Source organism: Salarias fasciatus (assembly GCF_902148845.1).
Source record: "Salarias fasciatus chromosome 23 unlocalized genomic scaffold, fSalaFa1.1 super_scaffold_20, whole genome shotgun sequence".
Lineage (NCBI taxonomy): Eukaryota > Metazoa > Chordata > Actinopteri > Blenniiformes > Blenniidae > Salarias > Salarias fasciatus.
In genome coordinates, this window is record NW_021941230.1 from 13,015,585 (window position 1) to 13,035,909 (window position 20,325).

Here is a 20,325-nt window from a genome sequence, read left to right on the forward strand (position 1 = left end):
ACTACCTCTGCCACATGCTCATGGGTATAGCCTGCTAGCTGGGCTATAGTTAGCTAAAATCTTATAGACTTTTCAGAATTACATCATTGACTTGTAAACTATAAACACAAAGGTAATTTAATAAAGATAAATACAAAATATTAGTTACATAATGAACAAAGTTGAATGAACTTGGGTTGGGCGATAAGTAAGCTATAGACAAGCAATGAAATCAATGAATTCCAAGAATTAATAATAGCTAGCTCGTAAATAGAAACTAGCTTAAATCAATGGAATTCACTGATTTCAAATAACTTCATTGATTTACAAAACACTTTCATCAAATAAAAAACAAGTGTTAGTTACTTTAGATGGATACATACAAAGTAATGAAAGTTGTCAGCATGCATGTTGGCCTCTTGTCTGCAGTAACTCCCTCGTCGAGTTCCAAGCTCACAGTAATCCCCCAGATTGTAATAATATGGTGATATTATACATTTTCTGAAACTCCATAGGCAAGTCAGTATTTCAGTATCTGTTTTTTGTGTCTCTGGTATTCCTAGGTACCACAGGGCTAAAACAAAGAAAAAAACTTAGGCGGAATTTGTGAAAAAAAAAAAAGTTCTTTGTGATTTGAGGAGCTCTGGTGACCACCATGTGTGTCAGGAAGGTTCATAATTGGATTTGAATGAAAGCTGCAAATGTCCCCTTTAAAATGACACCAAACACAACATTACTGAACACTGGGAAGTGCCCTAACTATGAGCCTAAGCCAGGATAGGCAACAGTGTCTAACATCCAAATTACCATGGAAGGGGGATAACTTGGAGGACGAAATATAGAAAATCAGGGGCCTGATTTGAAGGGCAACCGGTGGATTCTTGTTTGGGACACCTTGAACTTTCAAAAAATGCTGGTTGCCCACTTTTCCTCAAAAATGCCTACAGGGTCAAATGATTCTGAATTTACAGCCCAGTCTATAACTGCTGAAGCACTCCGAGCTGCACGATGTTTGTCTGAGTGAGTATATGAGCATGCACACACCGATAAATAAGGTCCAGGTGTCAAAAAACCGGAGTTGCCCTTTAAGACGCCGTAAAAAACCCCCGTTTTTAAATAGAACGCCGTAAAAAACGCGCGTTTAGACAACTTAAACACGCGTATTTTACGCCGCTCTTACCGAAGGCTGTAGAACGCCGTAAAAAACGCGCGTTTAAAACCAGTAAAACGCGCGTTTTTTACGGCGTTTCATAAGATGTTAATGAGCTCTGCCCTCTGAAAAACACAGCCAATAAGTTTAATCTTTCTGAAGCCAATCAGCAGAGAGCACAGCGAGGCCACAGCAATGGATCGAAAGAGACTTGTCAGCTCCTCTGCTAGAGGAAATGACTGAAATTCAGAGGATTAAAATGTCGATCTGCACGAATTAAAACATCTATTTTGAGATGCTAATCATTACACTTTCTTCCATGTCCACCAATAATCAGTATCACTGTCTCTAATGTAATCAGAGGATTAAATAAAAATATCGATCTGCATGGATCACCGTGGCTCCATGAAAGTAGTTACAAAAAATGACTTGCAGAGGTCGCCCTGTATTGCTCTCCTCATCACTCCGAATTTATACACTAAATGTCTTAAATAATCAATAGATATGTTGATATACTGAACAATAAAAACATCTCTTGTGGTTATTTGTAATTAATCCAGCCTCACTGGACTGCAGCCTCTTCATCTGTGATCAGTGGAGGAACACAATGGAGTTAAGCAGATTATTGTCATGCTACTATTTTCATGTTTTTACCATGTAAATATCATAAAACCACGACAACAGCTCGCTTCAATACACATTTCAAATGGCACTTCTAACAGAGAAGCATCATAATTCATTTCCACATATGACATGAAATCTGAAACTGGAGCCATGACAGTCAGAATGGTCTTATTGTTGTTATACAGTTGGAGAGTTTCTATTTTCCAGTGCAGGCACAAGAAATATAACAATATAACAAATATAAAATATAAATATCACAAAGGATTAATATCTTTTTAAAACGTGAAAGAATTTTAAAGAGTTGCTTAAACCACTACTGCCACCCCATGGTTAAAATGCATAACATCACCTTATGAGCACGACCTGTTGGCAGATCAGATGTGGCCGCTAAACCATAGACTGTATGCGCTAAACCTGCAATTATTACATTAGAGACGGTGATAGACGGTGATACTGACTATTGGTGGACATGGGAGAAAGTGTAACGATTAGCATCTCAAAATAGATGTTTTAATTCGTGCAGATCCATATTTTAATCCTCTGAATTTCAGTCATTTCCTCTAGCAGAGGAGCTGACAAGTCTCTTGGATCCATTGCTGTGGCCTCGCTGTGCTCTGCTGATTGGCTTCAGAAAGATTAAAATTATTGGCTGTGTTTTTCAGAGGGCAGAGCTCATTAACATCTTATGAAACGCCGTAAAAAACGCGCGTTTTACTGGTTTAAAACGCGCGTTTTTTACGGCGTTTTATTTTAAAACGGGCGTTTTTTACGGCGTTCTACAGCCTTCGGTAAGAGCGGTGTAAAATACGCGCGTTTGATTTGTCTAAACGCGCGTTTTTTACGGCGTTCTATTTAAAAACGGGCGTTTTTTACGGCGTCTTAAGGATCTGACGCGTTGAATTAGTGGCGAATTGTGACTCCTTTGGCTTTCCATATTATGGAAAACAAACATTCGGAGATGCTCAGTGTAGCGAACTCACTCGCGCTTACGTCTACAAGAGGAGGTGCCACTCCTCTTTACTTTTCAGTTACCAAACGGAAATTAGAACCAATCAACACATTGTGCAAAGATCGTCTATTGCAACACAATGACAGATATCGCACTCCAACAGCTTTTATACATGTAATCCCGTATGAGTGCCGTGAAGCAGGTTTGTTCTCGCGAGATGTTGTCGGTCCGCTCCTCTGAAATTGCAAGCGCTGTTTTCAGACCCCGGGGAGAGTGAAGGGACAGGCGAATCACCGTGACAATTCTTTGTTTACCCCCACAGGGACTCTCAAACACATTTATTGAGGTAAAAAAAGTTGCAAAGTTCTGCTTTAAAGTTATTTTTTGATACAGTCGGGTTTAAAATGCATTGATGAATATAATAAAATATAAAATCATTTAAAAAAGAACAAAACATGGAACACAGTATCTCACCATACATCAATGAATATGAGCTTCTGTCTTTCTTACCTTTGATGACCTTTTACCTTTGATGACTTTTGTCAAAAGATGTAATGTTTTTAACTTGTATGAATTAATATAAAAGTTTCAATTAAAAACATGGAATTCATGAGGTACATCGAGGTCTGTAAGTGTTTTTCCTGTGATTCATAGCTTACCCACAGAGATCTGGCAGAAAAAAATTACTATTATAAGAACACAAAACTGTGTCTGCTAACATCTAAATAAAAAAAAAAAACACACACACACACCAACAACTCACTTCTGCTTATTTTGTCAGCTCAGCAGTCACGTTTCCAAGGTGCATCAGGACATGATTCTGTTGCTGTAGTTTATTTGAAATATAATCAGAACTTAAATATAGTTACAGCCAGTCACAACCAATGCCATTAATAACTGCCAAGTAAACGCAATGATTTTTGAAAAGCAGTTTGAGAGTCAGTTTGAAAGAAGTTTCAGGTTTGATTTGAGCCTCAGAATAATTGATGACTGTCAGAAGGTGATTCTCTCTTTCTCAGTGTGGACGAGTGATTAAAGTTTTTATACTGTGTTAATGTAAACATATGGTGCTATTTTTAAATCAATTGGAAGAATAGAAACAACAGTTACATCTGGAGACATTTCTTCTCTAAATTTCCTTTGTTTGTCTTGTTTTTTAATGAGGTTTGATTCATCTACCAAAACGACCCCACATGACCCCACTGCTGATGGAAGCAGTGGATTTGATGAATATGACGGAGGTGGAGGAGCTTTTCTCCACGGGCAGGAGAAGATGAAGACCATGTTCATCTGCTCACCTGAGGTCCACAGTGAGCTGAGTTTTCCTTTCAAGGACACCGTCTGAACCCTCCCCAGCAGGCGCAGCCTCTTCCTCCTCTCCTCCTCCTCCTCCTCCTCCCCGTCCTCTTGCTCCACAACACCTCTGACTTTTGAGATAAAAACGGACTTCATTGACATTTGTTACTTCTGATTTGGACAATTTCAATTCAGTTCAGATTTCACTTCAGTTTTTATCTGCAGAGGAAACTGGTGCATAATGCGGTCTGTGATTGTAATTATTACATTTGTCCACAAGAGGGCGAGAAAACAGGAGGAGCTGTCCGTTGAAAAATAGAAGTTTGCCCTCTGGTGGTCACAAGTAGTAGCTGCTACCACCGTGTAAACCGAGAAAAAAAAGCATAAAATTAAACTTCCTTGGATTAAACTTGCGGCCTGTTTCATGTAATTGGGTCAAGAAAAAAAATCGTGATAAACTTTAACTCTATCAAAATCGGTTCGCTCCGGTCTCTGTCATTTGCGGTCCTTAATGCTGCTGTATATCATTGAAGAGTGGACGGTCGCCCTCCGGTGGCCACAAGGGGGAACTACAACCAAGAAGAACGTTATGAAGTTGAGATCGACATTACACTTCAATATTAGCTCCTTATAAATGAACCTTCTCAAATAACAAGGTAATTGTGTGTACTTTGGTATTCATACCAGATTTTAGACCAGTTTCATTCTTCATTTGAGCCTCAAAATAACTTAATGACTGTCGGAAGGCGACAACATTCAATTTGAACGAGTGATTTAAGTGGCGTTTGTTTTACACTCTGTGCCCGTGGAGGCGGGCGGTGTCAACACGTTTTTGCCGACATACACAACCAAGCAAACACATCTTTTTTAGGAATGGACTTAATGTTAACTGACTGGCGCTTTCACTTGGGAAGCATGGTGTTTGGGAAATGCTTGTGGTCAATGAGAGTTCGTGGTTTGTTGTCGGATCCCCCCTTTGATCGAGATGGAATGTGCTGCTTGGCGCAGTCAGAAATCATCAGCCACTGTTGCTAGTAAAACAAACGTTTAATATCTGCATACGTACGAAGGCAATAACAGTAAAAAGCTTGTTGCTTCATGGTAATTTAATCTACACCACTTCTCTTCTAAAATCATCCACTTTACTCACAGAAACGAGCCAAACGCTGAATTATTCAACTGGAACAGCGCCTGGTGTTCATACTCTGAAAGACAGGACAGGAAGTGTTATGCTGACCTTAACTTTCTAACTATATTTATTGTAGTTTCCATATGATTGAAACATCAAAGAAAAAATCTTTGAACGATCGACATGAAGCAGACTTTGAATATCCAATAAGTTTAATTTCAATCTATTTCTTTTTCGGTTTACACAGTGGTAGTAGTTCCAATTTTACTGCATGAATAAGATGTTTGTACTTGCAACTTTTTTCCGGATATGAATTTCATGAAAAGTCGGAACATTACTGTGACTTCAGTGTTATTCAGTTGTACCTCAGCATAGTTTGGACATTGTAATTGTTCTCTAGAATATATTTGCTGCCCTCTATACTTTCCCTCCATTGTCCATATTTCAGTGAATCCAGCAGAAGTGGAGCTGCCAGCTCACTTGTTCTCATCTGACACCCTTTACCAGCTCATGTCAAAGGTCAAAGATTGTTTCAAGTATGAAAAACAGAAGTGTGTGTGCCATGTAGATAAAACAATTTGAAATTTATTTATTTTATTTTTTTTTAGAGAGAGAGAGAGAGAAGACTTTTTGAGAACAAACCAGCTCATATGTCCCTGATATTTCCAGCAAGCACAACACAGAGCAAGCAGCCATGTATTCTGTGTTTTTAATTTTCGGTCATTGCGCTGTTCATTGTCTCTGCAAGATGTTACTGTGGTTTAGCAAACTCTATTTTATCCAGATTCAAAACAGGTGCTTTATCTGTAATCATGCAACATATTCGTATTTATTGACAGAAACAAACCAAAGGCAAATTTATTTCACTAAAAAGAAACCCTTCTAACTTTACCCTTTGGTTGTAGTTTCCACTTGTGGCCACGAGAGGACGATCATCCACCCATCACGAAAACAGCAGTGGTAAGGACAGTTTATTTGTTTCAGATTTTATTGAATGATCTTTCCTAAACAAATGAAAACTTATCTCAAAGCTGTGGCGGATCATTTACATGAACCAAACAGTATTATTTAATCCAGAAAGTTTGACTTGAATCTTTTTCTTTCAAGGTTTTACAGGGAGGTTGTAGTTCCTATTTTTGGCCAACAGAGGGCAAACTTCCATTTGCCAACAGACAGCTCCTCCTGTTTTTATGCCCTCTTGTGGACAAATGTAGGAATTACAACAACAGTGCAGATTTTCACCAGTTTGATGAACTTCTCTCTGTCAAGGCATACCTCACGCCTTCCCCTTATTTTTTTTTTTTTTTTGGAGGGGGGGGGGGCTTCACACCTTTACTGAGTACTTAGAAACTGTATTTATCAGCAGATGGAAAAGAAAAAAAAAACAACACACATATGTGATTGGACACAGCCTCATTCACAGAATGGAACCGGTCTTGGTTCTCGTCCTGGTAATTCTCAGTCCTGTTTAATTTGGCCCAGCTGGAGGCAGAAAGACTGAAGTCCTGCTGCTCTTTGAAGGTTGGATTTCCTCGGTTCTCCATCAGGAGAAGAAGCTCTCTGTGGTCTGCTCTCCACACACACTCCGCCTCGGGGGGATCGTGCGCTCTCTGCACACATTTGAAGCGACGTTTCACCTCACGTGAAGAAAGAATAACTTCCCATTCTGAGCATTTCCTGCACAGCGCGCACAGAAAGACTGGACTGCTCTTCAGATGTTCCGCTTTACTGCAAACAGAAGTGATGAAATATGAAAGTGGACTTTAAAAGACTATTGTAATTCACTCAGAGGATTACAGTGAATGTTTTAAAGAGCAGACAATGTATTCTCTTTTTTTAATCAATGTGTTAGTTTTCAAATGTACATAAAAATAAGTATAAAGCAATTTAAACAAAGACCCTTGTGAATAACGCTCATTCGCCCATCTGTAAACTTACACAAAGGACAATACGATGTGAGATAAAGATACCGACAGTGAAATGACGATGAAAGCTCCATACTCACTTGGGTTACAGATCAGTGTTGGCAGCGGAGATGTTTTCTTCAGAAGAGATGCACGGTGACCAGGAAACATTGAAAATGTGACTGCTTTGGAGAAACAGGAGAGTTTAGAATGATTTGATGTTCATGTTGTGAAACGTCACAGGATCTGAGGCGAGGAACACAAAACGACAAAACATTCATGTATTCTGCAACTTTCACAGTTTGCAGAGTTCAGTATATACAGGATGTGTGTGTTTCTCAATTTCACAGAGAAATAAAGTCACTTTCCACAGAAGGATTATTTTTAAATCAGGAAGAATAAAGACAATATCAAAATGATTGAGATTACAGAGCAGAGTCTGTCAGTTTTTTTTCTCATGGTTCGCCTCAATCTCTGATTCTGACCCTGAATAATTTCCAAGTCATCATCGACGAGAATGTTGAGCAGAGGAATCAGTTTCACAGATCACTGTTCTTTTTCTAATGATCACAGGTTTTCATGCTGCGATAGAATTCTGACACAAGTTGCAGTTTGCTGTCTTTCCGTCTGAAAAGTTATAAAAAAAAGGAAGAAAAAACTTCATAAAGGTCACATGTGGAGTACTGATATTGTAGTTCAGATTTCAGCACTACTCAGAATAACTTCATGACTGTCAGAAGGTGATTTCTTCCTTCTCAATATAGATTACTCACTAAGTCAAGAGGCGTTTATTTTGTCTGTGTGTAATAATTTCTTTTTTTAATGATCACAGGTTTGATACAGTGATAGAATTCTGACAAAAGACACAGAGTTTGCTGTCTTTCAGTCTGAGAAGTTGTAAATTTTTTCTTTTTCATGTAATTCTATATTTTGTTTCATATCATCCATGGTTTTGACATTACTGGAACGAATTAATAATTAATAAAAATATTTAAAAAATAAATTAGAAATAAATGTTTAAATATCCCTAACAAACTGTAAAGAATGAATCCAAACTGAGTGGAGTCTCAGTTGAAAACAGTCTGACTTTTGAGGTTCATCAAACTGGTTCATCTGGACTGCTGTTGTAATTCGTAAATTTGTCCACAAGAGGGCGTAAAAACAGGAGGAGCTGTCCGTTGACAAATGGAAATTTGCCCTCTGGTGGTCAAAAGTAGGAACTACCACTGCCGTTTAACTTAAAAAGAAATACATTAAAGTAAAACTTTTAGGATTAAATTTACACGTTGGTTCAAGTAGATGGTCCAGCACAGCTTAGAGATAAACCTTCATTCGTTTGTCAAAGATAATTCACTAAAATCTCCAACATTTTTTGTCCTCACCGCCGCTTGATGGGTGGATGATCCCCCTCTGGTGGCCATACACTTTGCATAGAAAAGCGCTGCTCACGACGCCTGCGACACGTCGGGTGTGAACGCGAATTGGAATCAGCATGACACTTTCTGCTCGCTCTTTCAAAATAAACCCTCACAAATCACAGGGGTACTACTGAACTTCACCTTTATTTTTAGTTAAACAAAGTTGCCTTTGGTTCGTTTCTGTCAATAAATTTGAAGACATTAGAAGATTACGGTTCGCTTTGCCTTGTGCTTGCTGGAAATATCAGGGACATATGAGCTGGTTCGCTCTCAGAGACAGTCTCCTCCCTGGAAACAAACACAGCAGGAGGCTAAAGCTAACTAGCATTAGCATGGCAATTAGCTTTACACCCACATCGTGATCAAACAGATACGTAATGGATAAAACCCTACATAACTAAGTACAGTTGATGATTTTAGAAGAGTGCAGATTAAATTATGATGAAGCAACATTTTTTTTACAGTTATTGCCTTCATACATATGTAGATGTTAAACGTTTGTTTTACTAGCAACAGTGGCTGATGATTTCTAACTGCGCCAAGCAGCACATTCCATCTCGATCAAGCGGGGGATCCGACAACAAACCACGAACTCTCATTGACCACAAGCATTTCCAAACACCATGCTTTCCAGGTGAAAGCGCCAATAGGTTAACATTAAGTCCATTCCTGAAAAGTAATGTGTTTGCCTGGTTGTGTATGTCGGCAAAAACGTGTTGACACCGCCCGCCTCCACGGGTACAGAGTGTAAAACAAACGCCACTTAAATCACTCGTTCAAATTGAATGTTGTCGCCTTCCGACAGTCATTAAGTTATTTTGAGGCTCAAATGAAGAATGAAACTGGTCTAAAATCTGGTATGAATACCAAAGTACACACAATTACCTTGTTATTTGAGAAGGTTCATTTATAAGGAGCTAATATTGAAGTGTAATGTCGATCTCAACTTCATAACTTTCTTCTTGGTTGTAGTTCCCCCTTGTGGCCACCGGAGGGCGACCGTCCACTCTTCAATGATATACAGCAGCATTAAGGACCGCAAATGACAGAGACCGGAGCGAACCGATTTTGATAGAGTTAAAGTTTATCACGATTTTTTTTCTTGACCCAATTACATGAAACAAGCCGCAAGTTTAATCCAAGGAAGTTTAATTTTATGCTTTTTTCTCGGTTTACACGGTGGTAGCAGCTACTACTTGTGACCACCAGAGGGCAAACTTCTATTTTTCAACGAACAGCTCCTCCTGTTTTCTTGCCCTCTTGTGGACAAATGTAAGAATTACAATCACAGACCGCATTTTGCGCCAGCTTGCTCTGCAGATAAAAACTGAAGTGAAATCTGAACTGAATTGAAATTGTCCAAATCAGAAGTAACAAATGTCAATGAAGTCCGTTTTTATCTCAAAAGTCAGAGGTGTTGTGGAGCAAGAGGACGGGGAGGAGGAGGAGGAGGAGAGGAGGAAGAGGCTGCGCCTGCTGGGGAGGGTTCAGACGGTGTCCTTGAAAGGAAAACTCAGCTCACTGTGGACCTCAGGTGAGCAGATGAACATGGTCTTCATCTTCTCCTGCCCGTGGAGAAAAGCTCCACCACCTCCGTCATATTCATCAAATCCACTGCTTCCTTCAGCAGTGGGGTCATGTGGGGTCGTTTTGGTAGATGAATCAAACCTCATTAAAAACAAGACAAACAAAGGAAATTTAGAGAAGAAATGTCTCCAGATGTAACTGTTGTTTCTATTCTTCTAATTGATTTAAAAAAAAGCACCATATGTTTACATTAACACAGTATAAAAACTTTAATCACTCGTCCACACTGAGAAAGAGAGAATCACCTTCTGACAGTCATCAATTATTCTGAGGCTCAAATCAAACCTGAAACTTCTTTCAAACTGACTCTCAAACTGCTTTTCAAAAATCATTGCGTTTACTTGGCAGTTATTAATGACATTGGTTGTGACTAGCTGTAACTATATTTAAGTTCTGATTATATTTCAAATAAACTACAGCAACAGAATCATGTCCTGATGCACCTTGGAAACGTGACTGCTGAGCTGACAAAATAAGCAGAATTGAGTTGTTGGTGTGTTTTTTGTGTGTTATATTTCGATGTTAGCAGACACAGTTTGTTCTTTTAATAGTAATTTTTTCTGCCAGATCTCTGCAGGTAAGCTATGAATCACAGGAAAAACACTTACAGACCTCGATTTACCTCATGAATTCCATGTTTTTAATTATAATTTTTATATTAATTCATACAAGTTAAAAACATTACATCTTTTGACAAAAGTGTCATTAAAATTTAAAAGGTCATCAAAGGTAAGAAAGACAGAAGCTCATATTCATTGATGTATGGTGAGATGCTGTGTTCCATGTTTTGATCTTTTTTTAAATTATTTTATATTTTGTTAAATTCATCAGTACATTTTTAAATCCGACTGTATCAAAAGAATAACTTTAATTGTATCCGTACTCCCAACTACATCTTTCCATATTGCACTTTTTTCTCTTTTTGTCGTTCTCTGCAGTTTGTATGTCATGTACGAAAACAAAAATATGGAATGTATACCTTGCATTTCACTAAAATCCTCCTACAATTGTTTTTCAGGTTTGTATTTACATCTCGGAGATGGGCTCTGCGCATGCGCAGGTCAAGGGTGAGCACCAAAAATGTTTGTCTTTGCAACTATCTCATTGTGTCTGAAGCCAGTGCTGGGTGTTGTTGGTGGAACACTTCAGTGTCAAGATCACTTTACTTCAGTTTTGTAGAGCTTATTCCATTAAGTATCTGTTTGATCACGATTTGAGTGTAAAGCTAATTGCTATGCTAAGGCTAGTTAGCTATAGCCTCCTTGCTATGTTTTGGATTAGAGAGAGGAGGCTGCCTCTGAGAGAACAGCAGCTGGTTTTCGCTTTTTTGCCATGAACAGATAAAAAAAACAAACAACAAAACTGATGTCTGAAAACCTCTCCCTGAGAATTCCAGCAAAGACAACACAGATCAAATAGCCACGTCCTGTGTTTTTAATTTTCAGTCATTCCACTATTGTCTCTGCAAGATGTATTGAACAACCCGAAACACTGTGTTTTCCAGGATTCACAAAAGGTGCTTCTTCTGTAATCTTCTAATGTCTTCAAATGTATTTACAGAAACGAACAAAAGGCGAATTTATTTCACTCAAAATAAATGCGAAGTGTGTGCATTTCCCCGTCATTTGTGAAGGTTTATTTTGAAGGAGCGAACAGGAAGTGTCATGCTGATTCAAATTCTGTAATTTTATTCTTTGGTTGTAGTTTCCACTTGTGGCCACCAGAGGGGGATCGTCCACCCATCAAGAATACAGCGTCGATGAAAAACAATACATATTGAAGAATTTAGTGAATTATCTTTGATAAACGAATTTAAGTTTATCCCTAAGCAGTGACAGGACATCTACATAAACATGGGTTAAATTTTGAATTTAATCCAGGCATTTTGATTTTAATCTTTTTTTACACGGCGGTAATACTTTTGACCGCCAGAGGGCAAATTTCCATTTGTCAATGAACAGCTCCTCCTGATTTTATGCCCTCTTGTGGACACATTAGGGATTACAATAACAATCCAGATTTCACCCAGTTTGCTGAACCTCCAACAAAAATCAGACTGTTTAAGTGATACTCCACTCAGTTTGGATTCATTATTTCAAATTTATTATTAATATTTACATCTTAATTGATTTATATTTTTCAATATTTTTATTTATTGTTAATTCATTCAAGTGATGTCAAAAACCATGTATGGAATGAATCAAACCAGAAACACATGAAAAACACAAAAAGTCATTTTAAACAAATTCATTTATTTATTCATTCTGGGTATGTCAAAGTCATGGATGGTTTGAAACCATATGGCATTGGCTTGATTGTGTTTCTGAGTTACAGACAACAGTCTTTGTCGATGTTCTCAGTGGTGTGAGGAGCCTCACAGTCAGATCAGTGACTGAACTCAGACACTTTAGAGGGAGACCTGGTTCTTAACTTTCACATGCTGTGAGAGAGAAAGAGAGAGACCTTCCTTCACAATTTAGTTGTAATCTCAATTTGTGGCCACGAGAGGGCAGTAATAAATAACCCACAGCAGCCACTGGGACTTAAATGTGGAGATTTTAGCTGACTGCAAATTTAATCCAAGAAGTTTGATTGTAATCTATTTCTTTCCAGGTTTACGTGGTGGTAGGAGTTCCTACTTGTGGTCACCGGAGGAAAAACTTCCATTTCTCCCCCTGTTTTCTCGCCCTCTTGTGGACAGATGTAGAAATTACAACAGCAGTCCAGATTTCCACCAGTTTTCTCTGCAGAGAAGATTGGAGTGAAACGTGAAGGGAGATGTCCTTCTGCCCTTCATCGTGTTGCAGAATGTTTCATGTGTCAACCATCAGAAGAAGGGAAAAAGGATGACATGAACCTCTGCATCTGGAGGTGAGGAAATCAAATGCACACATTGGTCCAAAATCCCAAGTTCAATTCAAATAGACGACACAATAACTTATTATTAACTGCCAAATTGCCAATAGTTCCCCGAAGATATCTATTGATACAAGCAGTTTTGTAAACTGTCCCACCATACAGACAGTGGACTGCTCCATCCTGCTCCTGTAGCTCCGCCCCTTTAGCAGCAGACTGGAGTGGAGCAGGAAGTGTTTCAGGTGAGTTGGTGGAGTTTTATCAACAGTTCACACATAGGTATGAAAATACCAATCATTTCCTCCCTTCTTCAAACATGATCAGCGTTGTGTCGGCCCACTCTTGTGCTTTTGGCAGTCTGGCTAGACGCCACTTGCCAGGCTGTCTCCACTGAGTGGAATCCATCAGCGTGTTTATTTGTTGTTCTTAACAGGAATTAATCCTGAAAATAATTGACCAAGTATTGACCTTTTTTAAACTACAATCCAAATCTCCAGATTTGAGCTATATGAAGTTTTTTTTGTGGTTTTTAATCCTCTGAGACTGAGAGACAGTTGACTCTGTCTCCATCTGTTGACAGAATTTGATCTGCATTTATTGACCCTTTTTATCCATTTTGACATTTTGACATTATTTATTATGGAACTGAAACATTTCTGTCCACATTTCTGGACGTGTGGATTCACTTAGAGAAATATATTTAGCAGCAAATTTGTTCAGCACTTCGAAAATGTTACTTTAATTTAAATAAGAAAAAAAAATGTAAAGGAAAAAAAGCACGTAGTTGATAAATGAAAAAATAATGTATTACAATAGTTTGATATATTGATAAATCCATGTGGGAATATAAAATAACGCAAAAACAAACGTAGAGTTGCTTCAGTGAACACAAACATATCTTCATGAGCAAAATGTTCAAATCCTTTCCTTAAGACACAACAGTATTTAAGCCTGTTTCATCAGTTTTTGTTTTGTTTTTTCATTTGGACTTTTTGTTGTGTTTTTGTCTGTTTTTTCACTTTTCAGCCTTTCTCCATAAATTGAAGCTGTTTTAGTTCAAAGCTGCTGTGACAGAAGATAAACTCTGGTTTCTGTGTTGAGTTTTAATTGTAGCAGGTGTTGACTGTTCTTGAAAACTCTTGAAAATTTAAAGATGTGGAAGTCCACATCTCCAGAATGGACTGAATTCACTGGTTTCTTTCTCCTGGAGCTTTTGGTGTTGTTGTGCTTGTGAAGAGCCACCAGGGGGCGACACAGGCTGTCAGAGGATCATGGGGGAAACCTGAGGACTTCAGGATGAGGACTGCACAAATCCTGCAACAAGAGAAACGTGGCCGAGTGTGAGACTTCAGACCAGGGCCGGTTTTAGCTATGGGCAATGTGGGCGACCGCCCAGGGCGCAATCCAACCACTGCTCCACCGTGTGTTCAATCAGAAGCTTCAGTCTTCAACCTTTCAGCTGTTATATTGTGTTTTTTTCCCCTCATAGTTTCTACCAAATATGAATGTAACCTGAAGTGGAAGATATGGAATAAATGAAAGAAAGACTTATGTTGAAATTTTGTCTTATTTATTTCGATAAATTTCAGTAAAAGCGGCCGGACTGCTCCTAACCTCCCCACTCTCCTTCCCCCTGGCGCCTTGACACTACTGGCTCCACCACACACCTGGATGGCTTTTGGACTAAGTCTTGTCATCCTCACGGCTCTCTACGAAAACACACAACATTCCACAATTTTGAAAGGAAAGCGGGATTTTGAACCCAATTTGACAACTCCAACCACAGCAGTGCCTCCCACTGAGCTTCTTCTCTCTGTCATGGTAACTCCTGAACTGCTACAGTTTTATACTCAGACTGGGATAAGAAACAAGTCTCTAAAGACACAATATGTTCACATGAAGTCCGAAACTCCTGCTTCAGGAATTGAACTCCAGTCCACTGCCCCAGGAGCAGCGCTGCTGCTCACTGAGCTAGCCAAGGTTGAGGAAACGGGTCTCCAAGTTCCGTGGATTTATATTTACAAGATCCAAATTGTTGGTCTATTTTATCTAGCTCTATAGAAATAGAAGAGTAGATCCCCAAATTGCCTGATTTTGCATAGAGCTATAGACATAGACTCATTGAGCCAGCGGTCTATTTACATAGCTCTATGTCAAATCTGGCTCCTCAAAGATCTACTCTTCTATTTCTATAGACATAAATATAATAGACCTGGAAGCCAGGTAGAGAGCTACAGCTAGATGTTTTAGAATAAAGATCTTAGAATTAGCTGCCATGTCAGTTAGCTCAGTGAGCAGTAACACTGTTCTTGGTGTGGTGGGCTTGGGTTCAACTCCCAAAGCAACTCTTTTCAGATATGAAGTTCAACTGTCTCTTTAAACAAATGTTGATTAATGTAGACATAAAGTCAGAGCTTTTCAGATGCTCAGAGGAAGACTAAAAAAGTACATTTCCTCCTCATTGTTTCTGGTACTTTAAAGTATAAAAGAGAACATGCTCATAAACAAGCTCAGTGAGGAGCAGCACTCCTGGAGCAGTGGACTGGAGTTTGATTCCTGAAGCAGGAGCTTCCTTGTTAGACTTCATGCCAACATATTTTTTCATGTTTTGTCCTCAAATTCTTTTTAAACTGAAAACAGCTGAGATGTAACATTACAATAAACGGAAGTGACCGCAGGAGTTCAGCAAAATAAAAGCACCTGTTTTGAATCTGAATGTACTGATCCACTTTAGGCATCATTTATTTTTTGTGTTTTTGAAGTATTTCATTAAAGTAGTTTTTAAACTAAATACATTAAATGTCATCCACTGATAAAAATGTCATTAAAAATCAATTCTGAAATCAACACTTCAAGTATCAGTCATTTTAATAATAATAATAACTTGTTTATTGTAGCAATACTTGAAACATATTATTGTATGAAGTACAAAATAAATACAATTTGTCTTTATCAGTTCACTTTTACAGTATTCAGAATAATATCAGCGTCAGTCAGTCCAGGCCCCGCCCCCCACATACAGCCCTCCAAGCTCCGCCTCCAGCATCTCCAGGGGGTCGGAGCCAAATATTTCCCCTTCGGGATCCGTTTCTCCCAGCATCCTCCACCACGGCAGCCGGCTCGCCTGCATCACCCTGTTGTGAGCGTCCCGGGCGCGAGCGGCGACGTGGCCCGATGGGCTGAGGAACGAGTCGGCCTCTGTCACCGTGACGACCGAGAGCGGCGGGGCATCTGTACACGAGGGCAAGATGAAAGGTCACAGAGGTCATCGATGAATAATGCACTGTCAACATTGTGTGTGTGTGTGTGTGTGTGTGTGTGTGTGTGTGTGTGTGTGTGTGTGTGTGTGTGTGAGAGACCTGTCAGTTTCTCCAGCTGTGTGTGTGTGTGAGCCAGCAGTGCCGCCCTCCTCTGCTCCTCCCTCCGATGCTCCTCCCCTCTCTGCAGCTCCTTCAACAGGAGCAGCTGCACCTCCTCATGGAGACGCACACACTCCTCCGTAGACACACGGGTCGACTGCAAATGCACAAAAACACACAAACACACAAATTAGCAGTTGGTAATGGGTGACACGCGGCAGCAGTGCATGCTGGGTCGGAGCGGTGTGTGAAGGAGTTTCTTACGGGATGTGCGGCGACGTACTCCTCCACCTGCCGCTTCAGCTCCACCCTCCGGCCGTCCGTCAAACCTTCCTGACCAATCCAGAAGCCGGGGAGGGGCGGGGCCTTGGCTGCTCGCCGCTTCTGGAGGAAACGACGCACCTGAAGGAGGCGAGCGACGTCAGCCAGCAGCAGGAGAGTCACCAGGAACAAACTTATACTGTTTCCCAATGTGTGTGTGTGTGTACCGCTCTCTGCAGTGTGTGTGCTGCCTGCTGCTGCGTCTGTGCGAGCCTCAGGGTACGTCGCTGTGCGTCGTCATAGCGACGCCGCTCTCTGCAGCCTCTCCAGAAGCTCTGGATGAGGACGGCGGCTCTCCGCTCACACTCCTGCAGATACGGCTGCACCTGATCTGAGAGCAGGACCAGACGCGACATCAACGTTCAAATGCACTGCTGAAAATCTGGACACTGTATGCAAAATGTATTTGGAAATTCATGGGAAATTTTTTGTCTCACTTAAATATTTTTTTTGATGTCCTCAATGTGTTTTAACTTCACTGAGCACTCTAATCATTTGTTCATGAATTTGTAAATTAAAGGCAGATTTACCATATTATGAATACTTTTATACCTCAAAAACAAATTACGAACATTCAGCCAAAACACTCTGAACAGTTATTAACAAAACACTAATAAAAATTTTAAAAATGTGAAAAACTTTTTATATAATCTCAACTCATGCTTAAAAAAAATCTTGCTATATTATTAAGCTTGAAATAAAATGAATAAAAGTATTAAAAAACATGAATTGTTGTATTACACGATTATTGTCACATGTTTTATTATAACTGTATAGTATACGTTTGGATTATTAAGTATTTCAGATATTTCTTTTGACTGTTGAAACATAAAGAATGATTTGAATGATGTGGATTGAAGATGTTTTGCATGTTTACCAGCAGGAAGCCGCTGCAGCAGTTCTCTGTGTTTCTGGTGGAACTGCCTCCTCGCCTGCTGACGCCTCACACACACCTGCACACACACACACACACACACACACACACACACACACACACACACACAGAGTGGCTTCTTTCTCTGTTCAGAAATGAGGCACTAGTCTTTGTGCTCTTCTGAGGAGCCTCTCACCTGATACCTGAGCTCCTCCTCCCACTGCTGCTGCTCCTCCTGCTGCCGCTGCCGCCTCCTGCGGGCCCTGGAAGCCCCGCCCACCCCGCCACAGAGGAGGTGAGCCTCAGCCCTGCATCAGCCCTGCATCAGCTCACACGTGCCAAACAGCTGCAGACAGATGTTACCTGTATCTCCTCTGCAGCGAGCTCACCGCCCTGCTCAGACTCTTGACTCGGCGGCGCGTCTGATGGGAGCGCCACGCCGCCTGGATCACGCACGCCGCTCGCTCTAGCTCAGCTGAGCTCGGCTGGAGGCAGAAGGACAGACAGACGCATCAGACTGGATCACAGCACGTCCTTACAGCTGCCACTGGAACTGCAATCAAATCAGAAAAGAACATTTTTTTACATGAATCAAAATAATGTTCAATAAATCAACTATTGTCAAAATGCTGACTATATGAATTCCTAGAAAGATTGGAAATTGTCCAAAGTCGTATTCTGAAGTATAACAATGCTATAAAAACTAAACTTAAAACTTGAATATTTATTAAGAAAGTGCAGTTTACATATTGAAAACATGTTGGAAAAAAGAACAATATTTATGTATTTTTTGGAAACACAGAATGAATCAGTGAAATGTATCAAACTTGATGTGTTTTCAAACTTTACCAAAGCACCAAGTCCCCTTATTTTAGTCTTAAATTTTGGTTTTGTGAAGATCTCTGTCTTTTTAAGCTATAGAAACTTTGTCTTTTTCAAAATTAAAAAGAGTAAACGAACCTCGGAGTGACTCGCTGCATCTTTCTCTGATTGGATGAGAGCGATCAGCTGATCCACGTCCTGCTCGAAGCCCCGCCCCCTCCAGTCTTTGTCCAATAAGCTGTCGAGACCTGTGGACACAGTGACCTCTGAGCTCCTGGGGCTGACCCCACCTGCTGCAGGCTCACATGTGTGACCTCTGACCTCTGAAGGTGAGAAGGAGGGGCAGCAGACGGTGCTCCAGCTGACTGGACATGAGGAGGATCAGTTTGACAGAAGCTCCGCCCACCGCCGGGTCAGCACTGATGGCCAGTTGGCCGACGGCTTCGTTGAGGAGCAGCAGAACGGAGTCGCTGCTTAAAGCCGAGAGAAAGTTTCTGTGGAGAGATTCAATTATTTATTCTCTTTTTTGGCAAACACACCAAAAATATACAGGATGATGTACAGAACTGAAATATTTCTTCTCAACTGTAAAACACAGCCGGGGTTCGTGTGTGTGTGTGTGTTACCTGTTGGCGCTGCACGTCTGAGTCCACATCTGGACACAGAGCAGGGACACTGCGGCGTCGTCACACATCTGGATCTGCCCGTAGGGGACGGAGCTGAGAACTGCAGGGTCAGGAAAGAGGGGGAGACTCAAACTTTTCCCTCTAATCAATCAACGTGAAGCCGATCAGAGAGAAGACCGACCCTGCGAGGTGAGCTGAGGATGGGCGGAGAGCAGCCAGCCCAGAGAGTCCATCACCTTCATGAGGAGAGGCACACACTGACACACACACACACACACACACACACACACACACACACACACACACACACACACACACACGAGTTACTAACTATATAGACACATCCAAGAATTACAACAACACATGCACACACACCCACACGCCTACCTCTGTTCTTCTCATCAGCCGATCGGCCAATGACAAAATCCCGTCTACAACTGACGGCAGGAAGAGCTGATAAAAAGCCTCTGAGTTTCTGTGTGGTTCCACTCCGACACAGCAGGAGCTGCACACACGACAACATCAGCACAAAAACAAACATCTCAACACAAGCCCCCCTCCCCCTCAAAATACACATGAAAAAGCTTTAATCTACTTAAATAACAACAAACAATAAATGACCCTAATTGTCAATCTGCTCCAACAGCGTAAAAGCTCATAATGTCAAATTAAATTAAAAAAAACTTAAAATTCCTAAAAAAACAGTAAATAGTAATAGAGACCATTTAAACTTCATTCATGAAGTAAAACATGTTTTGGGGGGTATATTTGTATTTTCAAAACACATTTATTGTTGCTTGCAATCTCTTGCAAGCTCTGACCTGGTGAGCTGTGCCAGTGTGGCAGCAGAGCTCCAGTTGCCCCGCAGCATTGTGGGAGGCAGAGAGAGTGTGCCGACGCAGTGGGAGAGGACGCCGCTGTGATACAGCTGACATTTGACATGAGCCAAAGTACTGTCGTTGGTCTGCACCGCCGCAGAGTTTAAAGCCTCTAAAGCAGGAAGACACAAAACTTTATATTTTAGCTGTTCTACCGACGGATACATACTAAGCTTAGGGTCAGGCTCACCATTTAAAGCGCTGTTCAAAAGGCCGAGCTTCAGCTCCAGGCTCAGGTTTTCATCCTCCAGCTGCCTCCTCAGCTTGGACACAACAGCCACCTCCTCCTCCTCCTCCTCCATCCTGATGTCTTGGAATTGAGTAATGTGAATCTAAAAAGACAGGGAAGAACAAATGAAACATGTGGTTTGCTTATAGTCAATATTGCACAATAAAAAAAAAACTCTTCAAAATTATTTGTATATTTTTAGTAGCTTGATATTTACCCAGTTTTCTTTGTGCAAAATTCCAGATGATTTAATACATACATCCTAGAAAAAAAAGATGCAAATCCTTTTTGTGTTTGTGTATTTTCTAACTACAAACTGAGGTA

The 20,325-nt window shown here is 40.5% G+C and overlaps 1 protein-coding gene across 1 annotated transcript; it reads right to left on the bottom strand.

The window, feature by feature from the left end:
• Positions 1-15,848: 15,848 nt before the first annotated feature.
• Positions 15,849-20,074, bottom strand: iqcb1 (IQ motif containing B1). Its single transcript, XM_030086372.1, has 14 exons — positions 19,963-20,074; positions 19,716-19,884; positions 19,282-19,399; positions 19,076-19,151; positions 18,895-18,994; positions 18,590-18,762; positions 18,407-18,516; positions 17,810-17,931; positions 17,643-17,709; positions 17,450-17,525; positions 16,740-16,903; positions 16,516-16,653; positions 16,252-16,408; positions 15,849-16,123 (listed from the first exon to the last, which is right to left on the bottom strand). Exons 1-14 carry the CDS (start codon positions 20,072-20,074, stop codon positions 15,882-15,884), a joined length of 1,824 nt encoding a protein of 607 aa, XP_029942232.1. The 3' UTR covers positions 15,849-15,881.
• Positions 20,075-20,325: the final 251 nt, after the last annotated feature.

Excerpts from the sequence above, each read along its gene's own strand:
- iqcb1 (XM_030086372.1), bottom strand. The coding sequence starts at position 20,074 with ATGGAGGAGGAGGAGGAGGAGGTGGCTGTTGTGTCCAAGCTGAGGAGG. Across the intron at positions 18,517-18,589 it reads CCTCCTTCTCACCTTCAGAG|GTCTCGACAGCTTATTGGAC; the intron begins GTCAGAGGTCAC and ends CTGTGTCCACAG. Across the intron at positions 17,932-18,406 it reads ATGCAGCGAGTCACTCCGAG|CCGAGCTCAGCTGAGCTAGA; the intron begins GTTCGTTTACTC and ends TTCTGCCTCCAG.